General features: G+C 39.5%; 2 protein-coding genes across 4 annotated transcripts; both read right to left on the bottom strand.

Moving 5' to 3' along the window:
* Positions 1–7,433: 7,433 nt before the first annotated feature.
* LOC143887016 (uncharacterized) lies at positions 7,434–10,842 on the bottom strand. Of its 2 annotated transcripts, XM_077391145.1 has the most exons (7): positions 10,446–10,842; positions 9,063–9,116; positions 8,691–8,984; positions 8,429–8,609; positions 7,978–8,220; positions 7,799–7,889; positions 7,434–7,700 (listed from the first exon to the last, which is right to left on the bottom strand). In XM_077391145.1, the coding sequence occupies exons 2-5, from the start codon at positions 9,072–9,074 to the stop codon at positions 8,213–8,215; spliced, it is 495 nt and encodes a 164-aa protein (XP_077247260.1). In that variant the 5' UTR covers positions 9,075–9,116; positions 10,446–10,842; the 3' UTR covers positions 7,434–7,700; positions 7,799–7,889; positions 7,978–8,212. The 2 variants fall into 2 exon arrangements, with proteins under 2 accessions (XP_077247260.1, XP_077247259.1); XM_077391144.1 differs by having other exon boundaries at positions 7,978–8,609.
* A 311-nt stretch (positions 10,843–11,153) lies between these two features.
* Positions 11,154–17,429, bottom strand: LOC143887543 (plant cysteine oxidase 2-like). Of its 2 annotated transcripts, none has more exons than XM_077391629.1 (6): positions 17,111–17,429; positions 16,727–16,959; positions 15,872–15,993; positions 14,902–15,058; positions 13,225–13,431; positions 11,154–11,441 (listed from the first exon to the last, which is right to left on the bottom strand). In XM_077391629.1, the coding sequence occupies exons 2-6, from the start codon at positions 16,944–16,946 to the stop codon at positions 11,314–11,316; spliced, it is 834 nt and encodes a 277-aa protein (XP_077247744.1). In that variant the 5' UTR covers positions 16,947–16,959; positions 17,111–17,429; the 3' UTR covers positions 11,154–11,313. The 2 variants fall into 2 exon arrangements, with proteins under 2 accessions (XP_077247744.1, XP_077247743.1); XM_077391628.1 differs by having other exon boundaries at positions 16,727–16,989; positions 17,111–17,428.
* Between the last annotated feature and the right edge of the window lie 6,378 nt (positions 17,430–23,807).

The following is a 23,807-nucleotide window of genomic DNA, read 5'->3' as shown; positions in this document are numbered from 1 at the left end:
TCTTCTGTTTTAAAAACAGAACAAAAATTTGGAGTGTCAGTCGACTGCCTCTCAACTTCTGTTTCTCGGCCAGTACAAATTCTGAACTAGCCAATCGACTGGTCGAACCAGTCGACTGCCCTTCAGAAACCTGATTTTCTTGGGTTTTTACCCGATTTTCACAAAACTTTACCACACCATATCTTTTTCGTTTGGACTCCAAAATCCACGATGTCGGATCCGATGGATTGGTATCGACGAGAGGAATCCATTAAACCCGATTTCACGCTCTGAATTCATATGTACAATTTAAGAAAGATCACCAAATATTCTACGTCGAATCTCCAAAGTTCTAATTCCTGAATTCTGATTCTTACTAATCGATTTTGAGTTCGTTGGAATCGTAGTACAGTGTCGAATCCAAGAGAACTCAAGATCAATTCAGAGGTTCTTATTTCTAACACAAAACTTCCTTTCTCTTTATTCGATAAACCCTTGTTTTAGGTTTCTAATATTCCAAATCGTTCTTAGTTCATAAATCTTACCTTGGTTCGCGGCTTCGACCTCGAAATCACTATGTTCTTGGTATTCTTCTTATCTTTCTCTGATTTCTCTTTTTAGGGATGCACAACTGTTTAGGGTTTGTTTAGCCACAAATAATCTATTTATAGGCTTTCCTAAGAAGCCCTAATGTGAATCAAATACAAAAGGACAAAAACGCCCCTCTTATTTAAGGGGGGACGAAAACTTTTAAAGGGGGTATTTTGGGTATTTACAAATGGCTTTCTGCGAAATTGGCTAGCAAATCCCTATTTTTGAAGTTCTTTTATCTTAGACCATTCAGAATGGGACCAATCCCATGTGTGTGTATATATACACACACTAGCATTCTTTTTTTTTTGGGCAAGCTGGGGTTAGGCAGACCCCGACTAGGTGTATTAGATAGAAATATAAGGACAGCAAAGATTACAGAGGGGGCCTGAAGCGGTGCCAAGATAAGAAAGACACATCAAAGAGAATAAACAAAACAAGCAAAACTCCAAAATTATAGAGCTGGAGAAGGACAATTGCATTTTCTTCAGCATCATCTATGGCGAACCACCAAGCATCAAAGAGAGAGATTACAAGTAGCTCATTCAAAACAGAGCTTTTGAGCTTCCCAATATACCAGAGTATTGAAGCAAAATGGAGAAGAAATCTCCATGACTAGAGAAACCTTTCCTTCCCTCAATCTTAGCAGAAATTTGCAGCAAATATACATCGTATCCTGTTATGATGGTCTCATATTCTATTATAGGCCATGCCATCCCGAGCAGTATTGATGATCTCGAGTAGTTTGGGAGGGGATAAGAGGAAGATCCCTTCCTTTGCATGGGGTGTCTCTCTTCGAAAGGAAGTCTGCAACTCCATTGCCTTCCCGCCATATATGTGATATACGCCATGATTTAAATTTTTTAAGAGTAGCTCTAGTTTGGTTAACAACATGAACTTTGCTCCACGGGGGTTCAGTTTTTCCCAACATTACATCCGCCGCGAAAGTTGAATCTGATTCGATCTAGAGGATTTGGATTTTGGATGAGTTAGCAAGATTTACACCATGGATTATCCCATTGATTTCAAGCTCGAATATCTGTACTTGAGGAACTTGAATGGAGTGTGCCTTGACCACCATCCCAGCTTCATCTCGAATGACTTCACCAATACCACCTCTTTGCTCCGTTAAGGATGCATCCGAGTTTAATTTGAACTCTTGCATTCCAGGTTTTACCCAGTTACAAAGTCTGGCGCTTTTCTCCATTGGTTTGAGAGTGTAGACAAAATTTAAACCAATTCTTCTTTTCGTCTCGTTGTCTTCATCCCTGCATTTAGTGGCTCGCATTTTGTCTCACAATCTAAAGGATGTCATTAAGGATCACTGACTTATGCCTCTTTACTTTATCGAAGATTCTCGAGTTTCTTTCTTGCCATAATTTGTATATAGCAGCAATAAAGCCCATGGGAATTACCGTTGCCGCCTGACCTTTTCCTTGACTTTCTTTTCTGATCCATTCTTCCTCTTCCTTCAACAAGTTTTTAATCCTATGGTTTGCTTTTCCTCTTCGAAGGATAGCTTTCCAAATCCAGGCACTATAACCTCATTTAAAGAATAGATGATTTGCCGATTCTCTACCAGTTGAACATAGGCTGTAGGTAGTGCTAATTTGAGGGGAATGCAGTTGGATTCTGTCTAAGGTACTGAGTCTATATTAGATTGCTTTCTAGGCTACAAAAGCATGTCGTGGAGCATGCCCTTTAAACCAGATTGAGGTAATCCAGTCTTGGCTATCTTGGTGTTTTCGAACAGCTTCCCAAGCACTTTGACTTGTGAATACCCCATTAGTAGTTGGTTTCCAAACAGCTTTGTCACATTTTGATGAGTTAAAAAGGGCTCCTTTCAGCCATTTTTCCTCTTCTTTTAGAGATGGTTTGCTAAGAAAGTCTCTACAAACCTCATCGCTACAAATTTGCTGGAATGAATTGCATTCTCCGAGAGCAGAGTCTGAGTTTCTTTTAGAGAAATGCTTATTCATTGGGCCTAAAGGATGCCATGGTGGATTCCAAAGATCTATGTTTCTCTCATCTCCTATTACATAGCAGATTTGAGGGGTGCAAAGGTCCCTGCTGTTTAGAATCCCTCGGACTCCCCAAGATGGTCTTGCTAGCATGGGAATGTTCCAAATGTTTCTCCTTCTCACATACTTTTGGAGAAACCATTTAGACCACAAGGATTCGGAGAATTTAGTAGATTCCACAATTTTTTCGTTTGGAGAGTGGTGTTGATGTCTCTTATTCTTCTTAATCCCAGTCCACCTTCTTTCTTTGGTCTGCAGATGTCTCTTTCTGATATACTAGCCATGCACAGGTGTAAAAAAAAAGGAAAAATTGTCAACTGGTGACACAAAAATACGAAAATAGTGAATGGGTGACACCCTTTTGAAAGTTTGTGAACGGAGGTCGAAACACCTTTTTCTGACATGGCCTTTTACCCAAATACCCCTCATGGCAAAAAGAACACGTTATACTAGATTTTTCTCTCTGTTACTTTTCACCTACCAAAGTTTACCGCCAACCTCTTGCAAATTTCTCCATTAACGCCTGAAACCCACGAAGTGTAAATGAAGGTTAGTAGCTTATCTACTCTCTTAGGATTAGTGCTTCCATTAATGCGTTTGAACCCTGTCTTTAGTGTGTGATAATAACCATGTCTGTATTGTGTGTGATAACCCTATCTTTATTGTGATTGATAACCCTATCTTATAACCCTTTTAAATTGGTGACTTAGGGCTTGTGCTTCTATTCTCTCTGAAACTGTTCTTATAGAGTTGGTACCCTACTGATAAAGTTGGTATTAGTGTTTGATGACCCGAATATAGATGGTTTATGTAAACCCTTTTGTACAAGAATCACAATTTTTTGCACTTGATAATCCCTTATTTGTTGTTGGTAAGTCCCATATATTTACCTGATAAACTTGTTTTGACACTTGATACACCTCGGAGAGGCTTGGTAACCCCCTTGGAGAGTGTTGAAAAGCCCTTGTACATTGTTGGTAACTCCCCTTCTATGTACTTGGTAATCCCTTTAGAAACTTGAAAACCCCCTTGTGTAGAGAGTTGAAAACCCCTAATTTGCAACTTGATTACCCTTTACATAAGCCTCCGTACAGACTTGAATCCCCCATTAGGTAGCTGATAATATCTTAGAACACCTTGTGGACTGACTTTCAAACCCCCATTGAGGTAGTAAAACCCCTTTTAGAGTCCATAACCCCACTTATGAACTTAGTAACCCATTGTGTACACTTGAATACCCCTCAAGAAGATATGAAGATCCCATTTTAGCAACAACTCTGTTTAGAACCCCTATTTAGAATTTTATAAAAATGTCCGAAACAATGGTTTCTCTTCTTTTACACTACGATGGAGATTTGACGGATGATGTTTCTTGGAAATACGTCGGAGGGAAGAAGACATTGTTATCTGTCAGCCGCGGAATCAATTTCGACGAATTTGAACCTGCAATCCGAAGAAGGATTGGTGTTATAGAAGAAGAAAGAAATGATGATGATAATGACGATGGTAGTGATGATAATGATGATGAGGAGGAGGAGGATGATGATGATGACAATTATGGAAATATCGGTGTTAGTCCATGCGGTCAGCCTTTCAGTGCGGATTCTCCTATCAGAGGGGGTTCTCCTATCAGAGAGGGATCTCAACCGGTTCCGACTAACAGTAGTCGGCCAATGAAAGCAGATGGGATGTTTGTTGGGGCCAATGATGTAGATACTAATAATCTTCAGTTTGAGCAGTTAACGGTTGGGGCAATATTTTCTAATATGCAACACTTCAAAAAGGTTGTCAAAGAGTACGCTATTCGGCAAAGGTTTATGTTCGTGAGGTCAAAGTCAACACCAAAGAAGTATGCCGTTCGATGCAAGGTAGAGGGTTGCAAATGGCGTAAACTTGGAACTTCGCACGTGCAGTTGTCGTGCATTCCAAACATTTGGACTCCCGTGTGGACATGCCATGGCAGCCATTGGCATCACAGATTTTGATGCATACGATTACTGCGATAAATGATTTCATGTAGAGAGATATCGGGATACGTACGCTGAAGTTTTGCACCCGACACTAGACAGGACCCTATGGCAATTAAATCCCGAATCCTTGATGACAATATTACCGCCGATTGCAAAGCGACCACCGGGAAGGCCGCGTACGAGAAGAAATGTTCTCAGATATTGTAATGACTTCTTTTTTGCTATTTTGTAAAGAATGGTTGTAATTGGAACATAAATACATAAACAATTTTTTTGATATAGATATGTTATTTGTTCTCTATTTAGTTGTCGCTCTCCTACATCTAAACCATGAAAAGGGACTTATCAACAGTCAGAATTGGATTACCGGCACAGAAAAATGGATTATCAACCAATTCCCTTGGAATGTGGGTTTCAGGGGAGTAAAGCTGCTGGAATTGAAACTTAAGGTTACCAACCTCCCTTTTTTTTGGGTGATTGACCATGGAATGAGGGTTACCAACCCAGAAAAAGGGTCACCAACCATTTTTCCAGGGGAGTAAAGCTGTTGGAATAGAAATTTAAGGTTACCAACCTCTCATTTTTTTGGGTCATTGACCTTGGAATGTGGGTTACCAACCCAGAAAAAGGGTCACCAACCATTTTTCCAGGGGAGTAAAGCTGCTGGACTTGAAAATTAAGGTTACCAACCTCCCTTTTTTTGGGTGATTGACCTTGGAATGTGGGTTACCAACCCAGAAAAAGGGTCACCAACCATTTTTCCAGGGGAGTAAAGCTGCTGGACTTGAAAATTAAGGTTACCAACCTCCCTTTTTTTGGGTGATTGACCGTGGAATGTGGGTTACCAACCCAGAAAAAGGGTCACCAACCATTTTTCCAGGGGAGTAAAGCTGCTGGACTTGAAAATTAAGGTAACCAACCTCCCTTTTTTGGGTGATTGACCGTGGAATGTAGGTTACCAACCCAAAAAAAGGGTCACCAACCATTTTTCCAGGGGAGTAAAGCTGCTGGACTTGAAAATTAAGATTACCAACCTCCCTTTTTTTGGGTGATTGACCGTGGAATGTGGGTTACCAACCTAGAAAAAGGGTCACCAACCATTTTTCCAGGGGAGTAAAGCTGCTGGACTTGAAAATTAAGGTTACCAACCTCCCATTTTTTGGGTCATTGACCTTGGAATGTGGGTTACCAACCCAGAAAAGGGTCACCAACCATTTTTCCAGGGGAGTAAAGCTGCTGGAATAGAAATTTAAGGTTACCAACCTCCCTTTTCTTTGGGTCATTGACCTTGGAATGTGGGTTACCAACCCAGAAAAAGGGTCACCAACTATTTTTCCAGGAGAGTAAAGCTGCTGGACTTGAAAATTAAGGTTACCAACCTCCCTTTTTTTGGGTGATTGACCTTGGAATGTGGGTTACCAACCCAGAAAAAGGGTCACCAACCATTTTTCCAGGAGAGTAAAGCTGCTGGACTTGAAAATTAAGGTTACCAACCTCCCATTTTTTGGGTCATTAACCTTGGAATGTGGGTCACCAACCTAGAAAAAGGGTCACCAACCATTTTTCCAGGGGAGTAAAGCTGCTGGAATAGAAATTTAAGGTTACCAACCTCCCATTTTTTTGGGTCATTGACCTTGGAATGTGGGTTACCAACCCAGAAAAAGGGTCACCAACCATTTTTCCAGGGGAGTAAAGCTGCTGGACTTGAAAATTAATGTTATCAACCTCCCTTTTTTTGGGTGATTGACCGTGGAATGTAGGTTACCAACCCAAAAAAAGGGTCACCAACCATTTTTCCAGGGGAGTAAAGCTGTTGGACTTAAAAATTAAGATTACCAACCTCCCTTTTTTTGGGTGATTGACCGTGGAATGTGGGTTACCAACCTAGAAAAAGGGTCACCAACCATTTTTCCAGGGGAGTAAAGCTGCTGGACTTGAAAATTAAGGTTACCAACCTCCCATTTTTTGGGTCATTGACCTTGGAATGTGGGTTACCAGCCCAGAAAAGGGTCACCAACCATTTTTCCAGGGGAGTAAAGCTGCTAGAATAGAAATTTAAGGTTACCAACCTCCCTTTTCTTTGGGTCATTGACCTTGGAATGTGGGTTACCAACCCAGAAAAAAGGGTCACCAACCATTTTTCCAGGGGTGTAAAGCTGCTGGACTTGAAAATTAAGGTTACCAACCTCCCTTTTTTTGGGTGATTGACCTTGGAATGTGGGTTACCAACCCAGAAAAAGGGTCACCAACCATTTTTCCAGGGGAGTAAAGCTGCTGGACTTGAAAATTAAGGTTACCAACCTCCCTTTTTTTGGGTGATTGACCGTGGAATGTGGGTTACCAACCCAGAAAAAGGGTCACCAACCATTTTTCCAGGGGAGAAAAGCTGTTGGACTTGAAAATAAAGGTTACCAACCTCCCTTTTTTGGGTCATTGACCTTAGAATGTGGGTTACCCACCCAGAAAAAGGGTCACCAACCATTTTTCAGGGGAGTAAAGCTGCTGGAATTGAAAATGTCTAAAACATGTTTAAACACAAACACAAACACACTTTATATTCTGTTCACAAACACAAACACACATCATATTATGTTTTAATTTATCACTTCCCTACTCATTCAGAAACACAAACACACATGTCTAAAACCTGTTTAAATTTACAAGTTCCAATATTCAAATTGAAAAACAAACACAAACACACTTCCATAAAACCTGCTTACATTTACAACTTCTCCACAGTCATAAACAAGTTCACAATTCCATAAAACCTGTTTCACCAACCAAGTTCTCCACCCATTCACAAACACAAACACACTTCCATTAAACCTATTTCAATTTACAAGTTCTCCACGCATTCACAAACAAAAACACAGACCATAACAACTTCCCTTGCCATTTAACAATTTCCCTGCCAATCTCCATTAAAAAATAAAGCTTTTAGCATGATCATCAGAAAAAATAAACATCCATGAACATTAGAAGGTGTTCCTATATAAGTGTGCAGTCCCCAAACTCTCATCGTAAAAATCTCTCACAGACTTGTAGCCGAAATTCAGGAATGTCTGTCGGCCCAAAGTTCAGTGGTTGACCATGGTAGAGATGCGCAATCGCTTTTAGGACAAAAGCGCCGCAATCAACCCTGTATAAAAGCATGTATTGAATGGAGTTACTTTTAAGCTAACTACGAATGAGATAGGAATACTAAAAAAAATTCGAAAGTTTTAAGTTTGAACCCACCCATTGTTCTGCTTTCGGAAGCCATCCATCTGTGAATATGGAAAGTCATCGATGTTGCAACTCCGGCCCTTCAAATATTCCTTCATTAATGCTACGTGAATTTAAGACAACGAAGGAATATTGAATGTTATACATATGGAAGTAACTTTAAATGTTACGGAAGATGTTAATTTACTTACAGTGGGAGATGCTCACTCCTGAAATGACTCCCCTTCCATTAAGTTGAACTCGACCATCCTTTTATTCACCATATCAACAAGCACAAGAGCCCAATGAAAGTCTTGACAGCATGGGATTAAAAGCATCCCAATATCTTCTAACGGGATATGGTCAAGTGTACGATGCAATAGCTCGTTCGCCAACCGATCGGAGTCCAACTTATTTTTGTCATCCATTGAATCACGCCCTGAAGTCTTATATCCCTGTACAATGAAATGAATTTTGTGGGAACACTAAATGATGGATAAGTTGTAAAGTAACATGTATAGCTCTTGTCCGTCCACGGAACCCTCGCCAAATTAATTTTTTCCCCTCTAAGTGGAAGGCCTAAAGCCAATGCAACATCGCTAGCCCTAAATGGAACTGCGATACCTCCGAGCATGAATGTCTTTGTCGCCGGAACCCACTTACTGTGTAGTGCTCTAATTAGAGGCTTATGCATGACAGCCTCTTCTAGTGTATTCTGTTCTAGGCGGATGAAGTCCTTGAAAGGGGTCTTGCCTATAGCATCATAGTGGGACTGCCAGAACTGTGTACTCCGCATCTCTTTAATAAAGCACGATGGAGAACATCGTGCAGAGACATATGGATCCTGTAAAACAACATACATAATCAGAGCTTGAACTTTTATCAAGTAACTTAGATTAAAACTGTAAAGATCAAATACACTTACATGTTTCGCCTTCACTTCACTCTTCTCACCTTTCACGTTGCTTTTCATCTTCTCACTTTTCACATCGGTTTTCATCTTCTGACCTTTCACTTTGGTTTTCATCTTCTGACCTTTCACTTCAACTATCTTCTTCTCACCTCTATTTTTCATTTTTGCCTTCTCACCTTTCAGTTTCATTTCTCCCTTTTCACCTCTCAATTTCATTTTTCCCTTACCACCTTTCATTTTCATCTCCTCATTCTTTAAACCCATTGTGGGCTTCCTATTAGACTTTCGACTCCGACTCTCATTTGCCTATTAACACAATTAGAAAATAAAAGAGCATTCTATTGACTAACAATCTAAAACGAGAACAAAAAAGACTACACTTACACGCGTCTTCATTGTAGACTTTGCCTTCTCCCAATCCAACTATATATATTATCACTGTCACAAAAGAAGAACATAATTAATTGTAATGTAAGTTCATGTTTCTTAAAATGGGGTTCGCAACTCAAATATGTGATTCTCAAGTGTAGAAACCGTACCAAAAATTACTATATGAACAATGATCCAAAAGAGGATTGGCAACAATCTGAAAATGGGGATTATCAACCTCCCTTGAGGGGGTTCTCAACACTGGAGAAGGGGGATTATCAACCTCAACAGGGAGTTCTCAACACTACAAATATTAATTATCAACCTCAAAACGGGATTCACAACACTGGAAATGGGTATTATAAACTCCCTGAAGGGGTTTTCAACACTAGAGAAGGGGGATTATCAACCTCAATAGGGAGTTTTAACACTGGAGTAGGGGATTATCAACCTCAACAGGGGGTTCTCAACACAGGAAATGGGGATTATCAACCTCCCTTGAGGGGGTTTTCAACACTGGAGAAGGCGGATTATCAACATCAACAGGGGGTTCTCAACACTGGACAATGAGGATTATCAACCTCAACAGGGGGTTCTCGACACAAGAGAAGGGGGATTATCAACCTCAACAGGGGGTTCTCAACAGAAGAGAAGGGGGATTATCAACCACAGGGGGTTCTCAACACACGAGAATGGGGATTATCAACCTCAACAGGGGGTTCCCAACACTGGAAATAAGGATTATCAACCTCCCTTCAGGGGTTTTCAACACTGGAGAAGGGGGATTATCAACCTCAATAGGGGGTTTTTAACAGTGGAGAAGGGGGATTATCAATGTACCTAGAAAGGATTCTTAACACTGAAAGTGGGGGATTATCAGCCTGAAAAGGGGTTCCCAACACTGCAAATGGGGATTATGAACTACCTAGAGGGGGTTCTCAACACTGGTAATAGGGGATTATCAACATCCTAGAGAGGGTTACTAACACTAGAAATGAGGGGATTCTCAACATTGGCAATGAGGGATTATCAATCTACCTGGAGGGGGTCCTCAACACTTAAATTGAGGGATTATGAACCTCAAAAGGGGGTCCCAACACTGGATATAAAGCATCCCAACACTGGAAAAGGGGAGTCCTAACACTGAAATGGGTTCTCAACACTGAAAAAAGGGATATTATCAATCTCAAAAGGGGATTCTCAACACCGAGAATGAGAGATTCTCAAAAGGGGGTTCTCCACAGTCAAAATGAAACAAAATAGGGAACAAAAAAAAAATTTAAACCCTACATGTGTAAAGACTTTCAAATACTGACAATGAAACAATACACCACAAAGGTAACTTAATAGAACGAAAAAAAAAAGTAAAAAAATATGAAATACGACACCCTAACATACCTGCACGATAGGGATGGGGGAAAATGAAGCCCACGCCGGAAAAAATGAATCCCTCGCCGGAAAAATGAAGCCCTCGCCGGAGAAAAATGAAGCCCTCGCCGGAATACACTTGATAACGGAGGAGAGAGGTTCGGAATAATGCAAGAAACTGCCCCACTCCAGAGAAAAATGAGAGATCTTCACGCCGGTCACACCTCACGCCGGAGAAGATGGGTTTCAGGTGGTTAAAATGAAAATGGAGAGTAAAAGTAAAAAAAAAGCCTCTGTACAGTTAAAAACGAAGAGAAAATGGGTTTTTTTTTCTCAAGGTTATTTACGTAAAAGGCCATGTCAGAAAAGGTATTTCGACCTCCGTTCACAAACTTTCAAAAGGGTGTCACCCATTCACTATTTTCGCATTTTTGTGTCACCAGTTGACAATTTTTTCAAAAAAAAAAAAGGAACACCCCATTAAAATATGATGTGTAAATTTGTGGGCCACAATTTTGGGACCTACCCTATTGAAACATGGCTCGGGTGCTAATTGTGGGACCTACCCTATTGAAACATGAGACAAAATGGAGGGCCCCAACTGATGTATGGGTTTGAGTTGAGTTGGTGGGAACCACCCTATAAAACATATCAATAAGCATAAGTTAATTTTCATTTTACCAATAAAAAAAAGAAGCTAGGGACGATCGCAGACTGTAACAATTTGTACTATGGGGCTAGAAACAAAGAAACAGTAATAATTTGTAATCATCTGTTCTGTTTCCACCATTGCTTTCTCATTTCAAATGGGATTCTATATAAAGAGAAACAACAAAGAAAAAACGGAATATAAAAGAACATTTCTCAGGTTGCATCTGTTAAAATCTAACGGTCCAGATTAAGAGATAGAATCAAAGATCTGCGGACCAAGGTATTGTCCACCATCCATTTTCAAGTCCTTGGGCATTTCAATCTCCTCCAACCATCCGTAAGAGACGTTGCCCTCTTTCACTTCCTCGGCAGGATCTGAAAATAATTAAATAAAAAAATATAAAAAAAAAAACAGTTAGAAAGCAATATAATATTTTCATTAACATTCAGAGACCTGCTTAAATTTAATTTAAAGATTAAAAAAAGGGAAATGTTATCAGCACTATTGTATTTTGATGATGCCCCTCCTCAGTTTATTAAAAGTAGGGTATGGCCCGCACCGTAGGATGATAACCCTCTATAGATCGGAGGGTTAGGATCAACCTACAGATATGATTTTTGGGACACAACCTATTTAGGCTATGGCCCATCTAATGGACGGTTTGGATCATCCTATGGTGCGGGCCATACCGTACTTTTAATAAAGTGAGAGTTTCATCATCAAAATACAGTAGTGCGGATAACATGTCCCAAAAAAATGGGAAATGATTTCAGGCTTTTAGCGCTCCAATGTTTTGATAAAAACGCGCTTCACATGTTTGTTCTGTAGTATTTAAGGGCTTTAAGAGCTTTTTGAAATCCGTAATACTCCTCTGACAGCCCTTTAAATACTACACGACAAAAGTTGGAGTGCATGTTTATCAAAACATTGAAGCACAAAACTCATCTCCCAAAAAAATACTCAAAGACCTCTATTAATTTTCTAAGTCCTGATTATGACACATGGCACGGAATCCTGACCGTTCATCCGCTGGGCCATATCATAGATGGGCTTTACGGTGAGAATCAGACCAATTGGATGATATTAAGATTCTGATCAGATGACTTACATTCATTGAAGTTCTGATTGGACGATTAGGGGTTTCTTGCATGTAGGGGAATTTTTTCAGATTTCTTTTTTTCCAATGGATAATAAATTTTCCAGTGTTTTGTAAACTCTTTTTAAATGGAATTTTGTTTTCCAAAACCAAAACTTTTCCTTGTTTTTCAAGGAAAACTGCAAATCTACTAAACCCGAGAATTTTACTTTTCTATGAAATATTCTTTCAAGGAAATTATTATTTGTCATAATTTTCTTTTCCCTAAATCCAAACATTCCCTTAAATTCGCCCTGATTGCCAAGATTTTGGTTGATTTTTAGGCAAATCCACTAGACTCTAGAATTTTATTTTCTAAGGAATATTTTTTGCAATCCCTTTTTTGATAAATGCACCCCTCTTTTGGGAACCTTGTAGCTCGTTTTTTGCAAGGGCACCCTTCAGTTTAGCACTCCTCGTATAAAGATTAGTGTGCTCTTCCGAATAAACAATCAGACTGTGAACCAATGATGGGGCCCAAAACCTGAATGTATGTGCCCCATGGTGGATCTTTGCCTTTGGAGGGTCCACATCTGATGGCTACTTTCTGTTATATGGTATACGATATAAGTGGGCAATATAAGGTAGCGGGAGATGATATTTGCACCCTCTGCAGTATGCATTCGCCCCCCTTGTAATGCTTTTAAGTTGGTGGGGGGGGGGGGGGGGGGGGGGGGGGGGGTTTGAAAATATTATCGCCCAAAAATGGTTACAAAAAGGAGAAATTATATCAAAAGTACTGCCCTTCTTGATATTTGATCCAAGGGCAGCCTGTTAAAAAGTGGGCTGCCGTTGGATCAAATATCAAGGGTGCTGCACGCCCGATACTTCACACTCGGGCACCATATAAAATCTCAATAAATAGAGTTCTCATATGGCACCGCCCTACATATTTGATCCAACAGGAGCGCACTTTTTAAGAGGCTCCTGTTGGATCATATATCAAGGGCGGCGGTACTTCTAACTTCACGCTCAAGCACCATATAATTTCTCCTTATTAGATGAAAGATTTTTTTACTCACCCGAGGATCTGGAGTAGGCCAAATCTCTGTAATACGTACAATCGCGGTCATCTTCTTTGGAATAGGGGGGACCCAGCACATCAAGAATCACACATGGTGTTACCGCTGTGAAGGCATGGATGTTGCCTCCGGCAGCAGGATAGAGTATGGAAGTCTTGCATGGAGCTGTGAAAACAGTGTCCATCTCCACTCTTGCCAACCTCGCGGCTACATCAACAAGTTTAATTTTCATCAAACACAAGAAATTTTTACAATGCCTCTCTCTAAGGACAGTTAGAACAAATATTGGGGACCTTTGAGACTATAAATTTGAATTTACACATACTCTAGTGCTGATACTTTTTTTTGAAGAGACTCTAGTGCTGATACTTTCAATTCTTTTAATGTGAAAGTTAAAAAGATTAGGCAATTTTACTTGGGACAGTCCCCTTCTAGTGTAAAAGATTTGTCATAAATATACTAGAGGGAACTATTCCAATTTTAAAAAAAGGGGCGAATGTATCACTTCGCAAAAGAATATGTAGTCATTATACACATAGCAAATACGATGATGATTGAACTTATCATTAGCTATTGTTGAAAGGGAATTGGTGTTGAGTGTTGACAGCCCTTATATTTAGGCATTTTCGACCATATCATTTTGTCTCATTTGATTTGCTTTTATTTTTCTAGGCATATTGAGCAGTGGGTTAAGTGAATCCAATTGGGAACCCTTGCCGTTGGGCTCTTTCAAGGGTGCCCTTCAATTTATCATTGCTCTAATTAATTTTCATAAAGATGCTCATCATTACCCAAACATATTTTGGTCAATTTTCAGGATTACGGTTGTCCCAGTTGCGACAAGCACTGTGACATGAATCCAATTGGGTGACCTTGGGCTCTTTTTTTTTTCCCACCATAATCCGGTCAACCAAACATGGGATTTTTATTTTACCAGGATACTTCTAGGACTTTTTTTCCCCACCTATCTCCCAGGGTATTTTTTTCTCCCACATAACTCCCAGGAACAAAAAAAACCCGGCAACCAAACAGAGCGGGTGCCCTTCAATTTATCATTGCTCTAGATATTTTTTCATGAAGGTGCTTGTCAACATCAATCAAACAATAGAATATGAAATTTCAAAAAATTGAAACATTGTGAACCAAAAAATAGAAAAGATTTTCCAAGGAAAATTTATAAAAAAGTTCAAGAAAAAAGTATTTTCCAAAGAGAAAAAAACTTTCTGCACATCCAAACATGAGAGAGAATTCTTGAGAGGCACAAGAGAGCTCCTAGGAAGTCGATCAATCCCATTTTAGGGAGGTCCCCTAACAGCCCTCCCTTTTGTGCGGCATCTCAAACACCACAGTAATATCAATCTTTTAATGGAAAGAATAGCCTTATTTATTAAACAAGCCTAAGGTCACCACATTAGGGTGGCTGCTTGGGAAATTCCTAAAACAAGCAAGTCTATATATAGTTTTCCAATACGTTTAGGTACTGACTCTACCAGCATTGTCCCTATTTGTTATCATAATTTATGTATCATCCATAAAATACAATTAAGTATTGAATAATGTTTTAAGATCCTAATTGTTTTTAGAATTTTTTTACTGGCACTAGGCGCCAGTTTTCACTACTTTTGAGAAGACAAGAAGAAGAAGAAGCTATATGAACAGGCAGCCTAAAGTACTTACATTGGGAGAATGGCAATGTTTCATCTGATTCAACAGGATCAACCCAATCATATGCTTTAATGTGCATTGACCCAAAAAGAAGTTTGCTGAAAACAGTCATCCCTGGATGGTTATGGAGAGGAATGACTGCTGATGGAGGGAGAAAGAAAATGCACATCTGCAAAAGATAAATCAAGAATAAGATTTTTGAGCCGACTGTGGAGATGGGTAATTAATAAAAGAGATAATTCCATCACATCTTAGAAAAATAACTGAATCTACCAGATGATTCTATAGAAATTACTAAAAATGTAGATCATTTCCTCACGTCCATCTAACTATTTACTTGAGGATATGAAATGCAGGGATGGGGGATCAATCGCATTAAGGTTGGTGGGATGTCTTTTATCAGTCCTAAAATGGTTCGGACATTTTGCTTATCCTTCCTTTGACCGACTCTCAGCCCATCAAAGTAATTTCAAACCTTTCAATTTGTGTAAGAAAACTCTACCGATTTATTTAATTTTCTCAAAATAATGGTAAGGTTGCTCCATTGCGACCTAGTGGTCACGGGTTCGAGTCATGGAAACAGCCTCTCTGCAAAGCAGGGTTAAGGCTGCGTACATCTAGCCCTCTCCAAACCCCGCAATGGGAGGAGCCTCATGCACTGGGCCGCCCTTTTTTTTTTAGAAAGCACAAGTAAGGAAGTGTTTTTATTTGATTTTTATACACAAAATAAAGGTAAGTAATAGTTAATAGGGAGAAATAGATATCCCCTTTTTTTTTTTTTTTTTAGAAAGCACAAGGAAGTGTTTTTATTTGATTTTTATACACAAAATAAAGGTAAGTAATTAAAGATGGTTAATAGGGAGAAATAGATATCCCCTTTTTTTTTTATAGAAAGCACAAGGAAGTGTTTTTATTTGATTTTTATACACAAAATAAAGGTAAGTAATTAAAGATGGTTAATAGGGAGAAATAGATATCTTACTGAAAAGTTGTCGCAATTATAAATGCTTGTGTATGTGATTCTTGGAGTTCCATTGGCAACATTTTTAGCCTTGAAGAAGTTTATATCCCCCGTTAGCCCGAAATCTTGTGGTTTCATTTTATCTGCAATACAAAGAAATTTATATACATTAGGCATACCCCAACTTTGTTTCAACACTCTAATGCGTCAAATGCTATGGTTTGTGGACACGGACACGAGTGTCGCGTGTCGACACTTACACGGAGTGTTGGACACGGCAAGCCTCCAAAATTTAGAAACGGGGACACGGCTAAAATAAAAAGTATATTTAATCATAATTTTTCGATAAGGATTCTTGTGTCGAGTTTCGACTAGGATTTGAGTTGTCTGACATTGCAACATCTAAAAATCTAGAAATTGTGATACCTAGATACACCTAAAATTATTAATTATTACACAAATAGTGTCCTCATGCCCACATTAACTCTATCACTACCGGCAAGACATTTAAAAGTGTCCAAAGGAACGGACACAGCAGCAGGACACGTGTCAGCAGTAAATTCAAAATCTCAGCTAAATCATAGGTCTAACATGCTGGTAGAAATAGGGGCAATGAAGATGGGGAGTTGATGAGATTTTCTAATCAGCATTTAAAGTTTGTTGCCGTTTTCAAGATGTTCTCAACAACCGATCACAATGTAGTTAATACATAATGAAGTGTCATTATCAAAACAAGGGAGAGCTCCAATTAAAAACCTTTGTTTTCTTCTTCATTCTACTTTTGTCTTTTCATTTGACAGCAATGTTCCAAACATAAAGACAGTGTGAATACATTAAAAAAAAACGAAATCCAAAGGAGATTTTTTCGAGCCGTACCTAGAATAAGCTGCATTTTCTGCACATCCAATGGTAGAGGAACGGTCCCAGGGCCATGAAACACCTCTCGGCACGCGTAGAAGAGCGTTTGAATTGCTCTAGGCAATGGTGGATGAGCAGTACGCTTCGTTCTCCTCTGAACTTTCTTCCTAATAATCTTCTCCCCATGCCTCAGAACCTTATCCCTCTTATTCCCAACGACACTCGATTCGATTTTCATCTAGAAACCCTCTCTATTCAAATCTCAAATGTAGATCACGGATCTGAAAAAGAAAATTAAAAAAAAAAAAACTAAACGAATGGATCTTGTTTCAATTCAATAGCTTCTACTTTGTCCGAAATCGAGAATTTAGAGCGAAGATTTTCAGTTTTTGTTGTGAATACCTTGAAACCGAGATGATCTACAGAATATGAGTAGATCTAGAGATCTAGATCCGAAATCTGATCTAAAGACTTGGAATTTTTTGTTATGATGAACGAAGTATGAAAGATTAGGAGATACAGAGCCGAAATTCGATAAAAAAAATCGAATATTTCGGTTCTAGATGGAGAACGAGAGATGAAAGTGTTATGAAAGGATGAAAGTTTTCTGTAGATTTGATGGGAGTCTGGGACAAAGAGAGGAGCAAAAGAGAGAGTATATAGGGAGACAAGAGGAGGAAAACCAGGGGCCATGGATTTAACCGAGAAGGAAAAACCAGACAACCAAGACATTGGTTGGGATGGAAAAAAAACAAAGCGGAAAAGCAGCAGTTTTCTCTATTTCCACGATACTACCGAAAAACCGTACCCAGTTTTGAGCTTAGATATTTTCGTAGGTTAAATGACTAAAAAGCCCCTTAAACGACCTAACGGTAATACAGTCTCTTATCCTAAAAAGGAAATGGAGATTTTAATATTTTAATAGGGAGTTGGTATTTTCGCCCTCCTTTTAACGTGGTTTGACGTCAAAAAGCGTTAAAGTTGCCCGACGTTGACGTTTTAAGGGGGCGAATGCGGACTGCAGGGGGTGAAAATATTATCTCCCCTTTTATATGGTGTTTCGCTGGAGGTCCACTATTTTTACAGAAGTACACTGTGGTGGAGTACTTAATTGGATGATCCAAACTGTTCATTTATTTGGACACAACTTAAATAGGTTGTACCTGCAAATCATCTTCATAGGATGATCCTAACCCTCTAATTTATAGAGGTTTCTAAATGTACAGCCAGCTATAGATCGGAGGGTTAGGATCATTCTATGGAGATGATTTATGGGGGTAAAGCCTATTCAAGTTATGTCCCTATGAAATGGGCCCTACAGTACTTTAAAAAAAAAAAAAAAAGGGGGAATGCTACTCATAGGAGCGCTTGGAAAAAAGGCACAAGGGCTCTCCCATTGGTCAATTTTATGACAATTATGATTGTAATCTTCTCTGAGCAATGGTAAATTTGCATACCCTGTGGGATAATTCGCACCTTTTTAACGTGAATTGAAGTTTAAAAACGCCACCTACCCTCCAATACAGTGGAGCAAATTATCTTACAAGGGGTGCGAATTTATCATCACCCTTTTCTCTGCCCATCATAAATGGAAATTGACCGATGAGACTATGAGAGAGCCCCTGTCCTCTTTTTTTGCAAGGGCTCCTGTGAGTCTAGCATTCCTCTTTAAAAAAAATGCTGGACTACACACGCACACAGTTGCAGTACCTTTTCTGTCTTATTCGTTTTAAGTATGGGCAGTGATATCCCCCCCACCCCCAGTTCAAAAGTACCACCCTTAATATTTTATCCAACAACAGCATCTTAAAGAAATGATATTTCTACGCCCTTTTGTTTCTCTTTTCTTGAAAATGTGAAACGGAAAAGGTGGTGAGGGAGGAAAAGGCAAACACATGGGTAGAAATTCTTGAAAAGTAGGTGAAAATATAATTTCTCTACTTAAAATTGACTTAATTTTCAAGAGGCACAAAAATGGGCAAATATTAGGGGTGGCAAAATTGGCCGAACCGAACCGAAAATCCGATTTCGGTTTCGTAAAACCAAACCGATTCAAATTTCTGTTCGGTTTGGGGGTCAAACCAAACCAAACCAAACCGTTGCCCCCGATTTCCAATGAATATGAGTACGGGGTGGTGAAATTGGCCGAAATTGAACCAAAAATTCGGTTTCGATTTGGTGGTTTGGTTAAACCAAACCGATTCAAATTTCGGTTCGGTTTCGGTTTGGTTCTACCAAACCGATTCAAATTTTGGTTCGGTTCGGTTTGGGGGTCAAACCGAACCGAAACCGAACCATTGCCACCCCTAGCGAAAATGCAGTCATTTGTAAGTGTTGATCTGCTAATTAGCCCCTTTTTCTTTTATTTTATTTCTTTTGTTGCCTTTTCTGGCACATAAGCATACGAGATCTAGGCCTTTCATCTGGTGGGCCTTGTTGGTGCCAAAAATTGCTTTGGCCGGATGACCTTGAGTTGAACGTCTATATGTGCACGTCTTGCGCTCCAAAGAACACATGTTAGAGGGCTCGGAGTTCGGACTCCTGGAAGACCCTCAGACGCTAAAATCAGAAATCAGCACAATAAGAGATAATCCAAACAACAAGGAGCAGAGTAACAGTGTCTTAGATGTTAGATGCTAGATACGAACCTTTGAGTGTAGGGGTCCTTTCATAGCATTAGAGTCCTAGGCAGTTTAGTGGACTTGCCTTTCTTTAAGACTTTCCTTATTGGTCGACTTCCGTAAGAAGTCGGTTTTCATGTTTTTCTTGTAGATCCTCAAGTTTCCTAATGGAACTTGTTTACTATTTACGTGACCGAGCTTTTAGGTAGGGGTGCAACTCAGGTCGGGTTCAACCCGATTTTTGGGCAAGTTAGGTTGGGTTGCAGGTTGCAGGTTGGGAATTTATAACCCGATTGAAAATCAGGTTGGATCGGGTTGGGGTATCGGGCAACCCGACCCGAATTGTAACCCGACCATTTTCTGCTCAGTTTTTTTTTTTTTATATATATATATATATTTTCAAATGTTAGTAATATTTATGGTTCTAGACTTATAGTCTTTTAGTTTTAAACTTTTAATAGTTATTTAGACTTTTGGGGTCTTTCCCAAGAATAAAAAAATGAAACCCTAAAAAGTATAAACCCTAAATCGTTTTTTCTTTCCTTCGTCATCCACGAAATTCTAGCTCCCCCCGTCTCCATGGCCTCCTCTAAACAAAAGTACAAGTGGGGCCAACATATTTATATGGTCTAAACACGATTCAATATGGAAATCGAGTTAGGTCGGGTTGAGGAAATTGTTCCTCGGGTTGGGTAGGGTTGAACCCCGCCGGGTTGGAACTCGGGTTGGGTCGAGTAGGGTTCAACCTCACCCGAGTTGCACCCCTACTTTTAGGAAGGTTGCCTCAAGGGACTTGAACTCACTTCTAGGGCAGCTTCCCTCATGGGGTTGGAGATGAAATGACTGTTTTAACCTCGTCCTATAATAGGCAAGTTTGGTCCCTTAAGTTTGGCATAAAAACACATGTCATGTGCTTATTGGATGGTCGGGTTTTACCCCTAACTGGCCTCTTAGAAGAATGGAACAGATCCGGTACATGTTTATGGCCAAAAATGGAAAGAAAATCTTTTCTATATTTCCTTTTTAAATAATCCTATTTTATATCTAGATCGTTCAATTGGTGGGTCCACTAATGTATGCACACACCTATAAATCATTCATTTAAAGCCTTGGTTAATGATCCAAACCCATCATTTGCTGGCCCCCACACTAGAGAGGCAATGCCTGGATGATCTTAGCCATTGAATTTGAATGTTGACCATTGCTCAAAGAGAACTACTAAGCAGAAAGTCACTCTTACGATCAATGGTAAAAGTCAACTATTGGTTCGCCATCCAGATGTATGTGAAATCATGACCGTTGATCTTGTAGAACATCGTCAGGGAACCACACAATCTGTGCGTAAGATAAAGATGCAAAATCAACAGTTTAAATTTTCTTAATAAGACTTGATGGATCAAGGGCCTGGATCATCCGATCAAGTTGGCCTTACGATATTTGTCAGGACTTACAAAGGAAGAAAAAGTGGGGCCCAATAGTTGGGATTTTACTGGAAAGGATAAAGTTACGATGGTTTTATCGAGGGGTATTTAGGGGATTACAAAGAGAAATTCGAAACTACTATCATAAGACTGCTTATCAAGTGCTTTCCACGTGGGAGGCCGCTACCCCCACATGCCATTCGGTAAGTTTTTGCTTTAAAACGAATACCACGTCTCATATTGAGTGTGATGGCACGTGGCGATTTGAGGTTCTGTCACGCTCTTCCTCGTGCTGGCACGTGGCGAGAGCTTGAGGGGCCGATCTATTCGCATGCGAAGTGTATGTATGAATGCGACCATTTTTTTCCGGGGAAGAAGGTAGATGACATGGCACACTTGGTACACGGACGGTCGAGATTAATCCTAATGGTCAATAATTGGATCCAGAATATGTATGTATGATCGAGACTGTTGATCTTTTGGGTCTAGTGAGATAATCCTCTTCGTTGTAGTTATGTTTCAAACAGACATCCCATCCATAAGATCATGGAATATAAAAAATCAACGGACTAGGTTTTATTGGCAGAATCCTAAAAAATAAGAGGTCATTGATTAAGGGCCAGGATTATTCAATCCAGGAGGATCAACACCGATGAATCTGATTTGTGCCAATTAAATCAACTTCCTTTGATTACATCAAAAAGGTATTCGTGGGCCCAGGAAGTGGCTGTTAGTTCTTTTGGCAGTTATTGTAGGACATACCTTCAAGTGCAGAGTTTAATATAGAAAACGGTTCCTACACATATGTGTAGAGAACTCTCTACACACTAGCTTAAAATACAGTGGGGGCCCACATTGTTTGGGTGATCCAAGCCATCCATTTTAAACGCCCTCACATAGATAGGGTGTCTATAAAAAATCAGATCCATAGGATCATCCCAACCCTACGATTTGTGGAGGTAAAATGGATGTCTTTAAACCTTCACAAATTAATCCTTTCCACAGTTCGAATGGTTAGGATGATCCTATGGATCTGATTTTTTGTGGACACCCTATCTATGTGAGGGCCTTAAAAATGAATGGTTTGGATCACCCAAATAATGTGGCCCCCACTGTATTTTAAGCTAGTGTGTAGATAACTTATCTACACATGTGTGTAGGAACTGTTTTCATATATATATATGAGAAAACGGTTCCTACACATATGTGTAGATAAGTTATCTACACACTAGCTTAAAATACAGTGGGGGCCACATTATTTGGGTGATCCAAACCATTCATTTTTAAGGCCCTCACATAGATAGGGTGTCCACAAAAAATCAGATCCATAGGATCATCCTAACCATTCGAACTGTGGAGGCAAAAAATGGACTAATTTGTGAAGGTTTAAAGACATCCATTTTACCTCCACAAATCGTAGGGTTGGGATGATCCTATGGATCTGATTTTTTGTAGACACCCTATCTATGTGAGGGCCTTTAAAATGGATGGCTTGGATCACCCAAACAATGTGGGCCCCCACTGTATTTTAAGCTAGTGTGTAGAGAACTCTCTACACATATGTGTAGGAACCGTTTTCTCTCTCTCTCTCTCTCTCTCTCTCTCTCTATATATATATATATATATATATATATATATATATATATATATATATATATATAAGCTGGATGTGGTACGCTAAGGGTGTGCCACGTGGCACCCTCCCTGCAAACCGCATCTATCCCTTCTTCTTCTTTTTTTAATGCGAAAAACCCAAACCGTTGAGGCTATTTTTTTAATTTTTCAAAAACGGTGTGGCTTTTCAGAAACGTTTTATAAATGTGGTACGCTGAGGGTGTGCCACGTGGCACCCCCTGCAAACCGCATCTATCCCTTTTTTTTAACTCAAAAAACCCAAACCGTTGTGGCTATTTTTTTAATTTTTCAAAAATGGTGTGGTTTTTCATAAACGTTTTATAACTTCCCTGTTGTGGCTATTCTCACTTCTACAGAAAAATGGTTCCTCTGGAGAAAAACTCTAATCCTATTCTAACGGTTACCCAACTCTCCCTCTAACTTTCTTTCCGTTTCAGGTACGAGAACCCCCTCCTCCTTTTTATTTGGTAAAAAGAACATTTAAGTAGCTTTTTCAAAGCAATGAAGAAATATATCCTGAAAATTAAATAATCACTAACCCCTTTGTGGTTGAATCCCTCTTTGTTAGAGTGTTCGAGTGCTTGAAAATATCTCTTTATCGCCTCGTTTAATTTGGATAAATTCTAATAATCACTAACCCCTTTGTGGTTGAATCCCTCTTTGCAACACTGAGTCTGTAGCCCTTTCCAAGATCGACTGTCTTTTGTAAATGTCAAATTCGAGGTCCAAAAGATGATAAAATGGAATATATGACAACGGATGTGGCTTTATTAAATTATAGGGACGAGGAATTGAGCCACAAAAGGAAAGAATCTTTGATATCCAAGAGCCGCTGCATTACGGTATTTGATATCGTTTTCTGCAAGTGAAGAAGATGAGAGAGTAAAAGCAAATTAAATTAAAATAACAGTATCTTGGAAAAGGACAAGGAAAGAAATTCGTTCTTATCCTCATAACCCGTAATTGTCATAATTTTATAATTTTCTTTGTAGGTTTTTTTTGGTAATTGTCATATTTTAATACATTCTATTGGTATTTTTTGGGTAATTTTTCTACTTTGCTTCCATTTTTTTCTAATTTTTCATTTAAAACTTAGTACCCATATGATTATTATAAATTGCTATTATTTATTGCTAGCCACCTTCGCGCAAATCGTACTTCTGCAGTAAAGGATGGGCGACAAGCCGAAAAGTAGCCTCGGCGAAAGTGGCTAGCGAATCCCTATACAAAAAAAATCTTAAAAATAAATACGTCAAAAATCCGGGTGACTCGCGGGTCGACCCGGCCTGTGTGGCCCGGTGCGGGTCCAAGCTCAATGACCCTTAAAATTTTCCTTGTCATTTTGACCCTGCCCGTGTGACCCGTTTTTCAAAATGTACTGTACAGATTGCACCGTAGGGTGGGTGATCCAAAGCGTTCATT

Source organism: Tasmannia lanceolata, unplaced genomic scaffold, assembly GCF_043159265.1.
Source record: "Tasmannia lanceolata isolate RefF3 unplaced genomic scaffold, GAP_Taslan_0.1 ptg000012l, whole genome shotgun sequence".
NCBI classification, from domain to species: domain Eukaryota; kingdom Viridiplantae; phylum Streptophyta; class Magnoliopsida; order Canellales; family Winteraceae; genus Tasmannia; species Tasmannia lanceolata.
The sequence above is the reverse complement of the archived record's forward strand: the minus strand, read 5'-3'. Positions and strand labels throughout refer to the sequence as shown.

Bases quoted from the DNA above. Each gene is read 5' to 3' on its own strand.
- LOC143887016 (XM_077391144.1), bottom strand. The intron at 8,610-8,690 runs GTAAGTGTATTT...GTTGTTTTACAG, and splicing joins GTGAAGTGAAGGCGAAACAT to GATCCATATGTCTCTGCACG.
- LOC143887543 (XM_077391629.1), bottom strand. From the start codon at position 16,946: ATGAAAATCGAATCGAGTGTCGTTGGGAATAAGAGGGATAAGGTTCTG. The intron at 15,994-16,726 runs GTACGGCTCGAA...TTTGTATTGCAG, and splicing joins GAAAATGCAGCTTATTCTAG to ATAAAATGAAACCACAAGAT. The intron at 13,432-14,901 runs GTAAGTACTTTA...TTGTTGATGTAG, and splicing joins AACATTGCCATTCTCCCAAT to CCGCGAGGTTGGCAAGAGTG.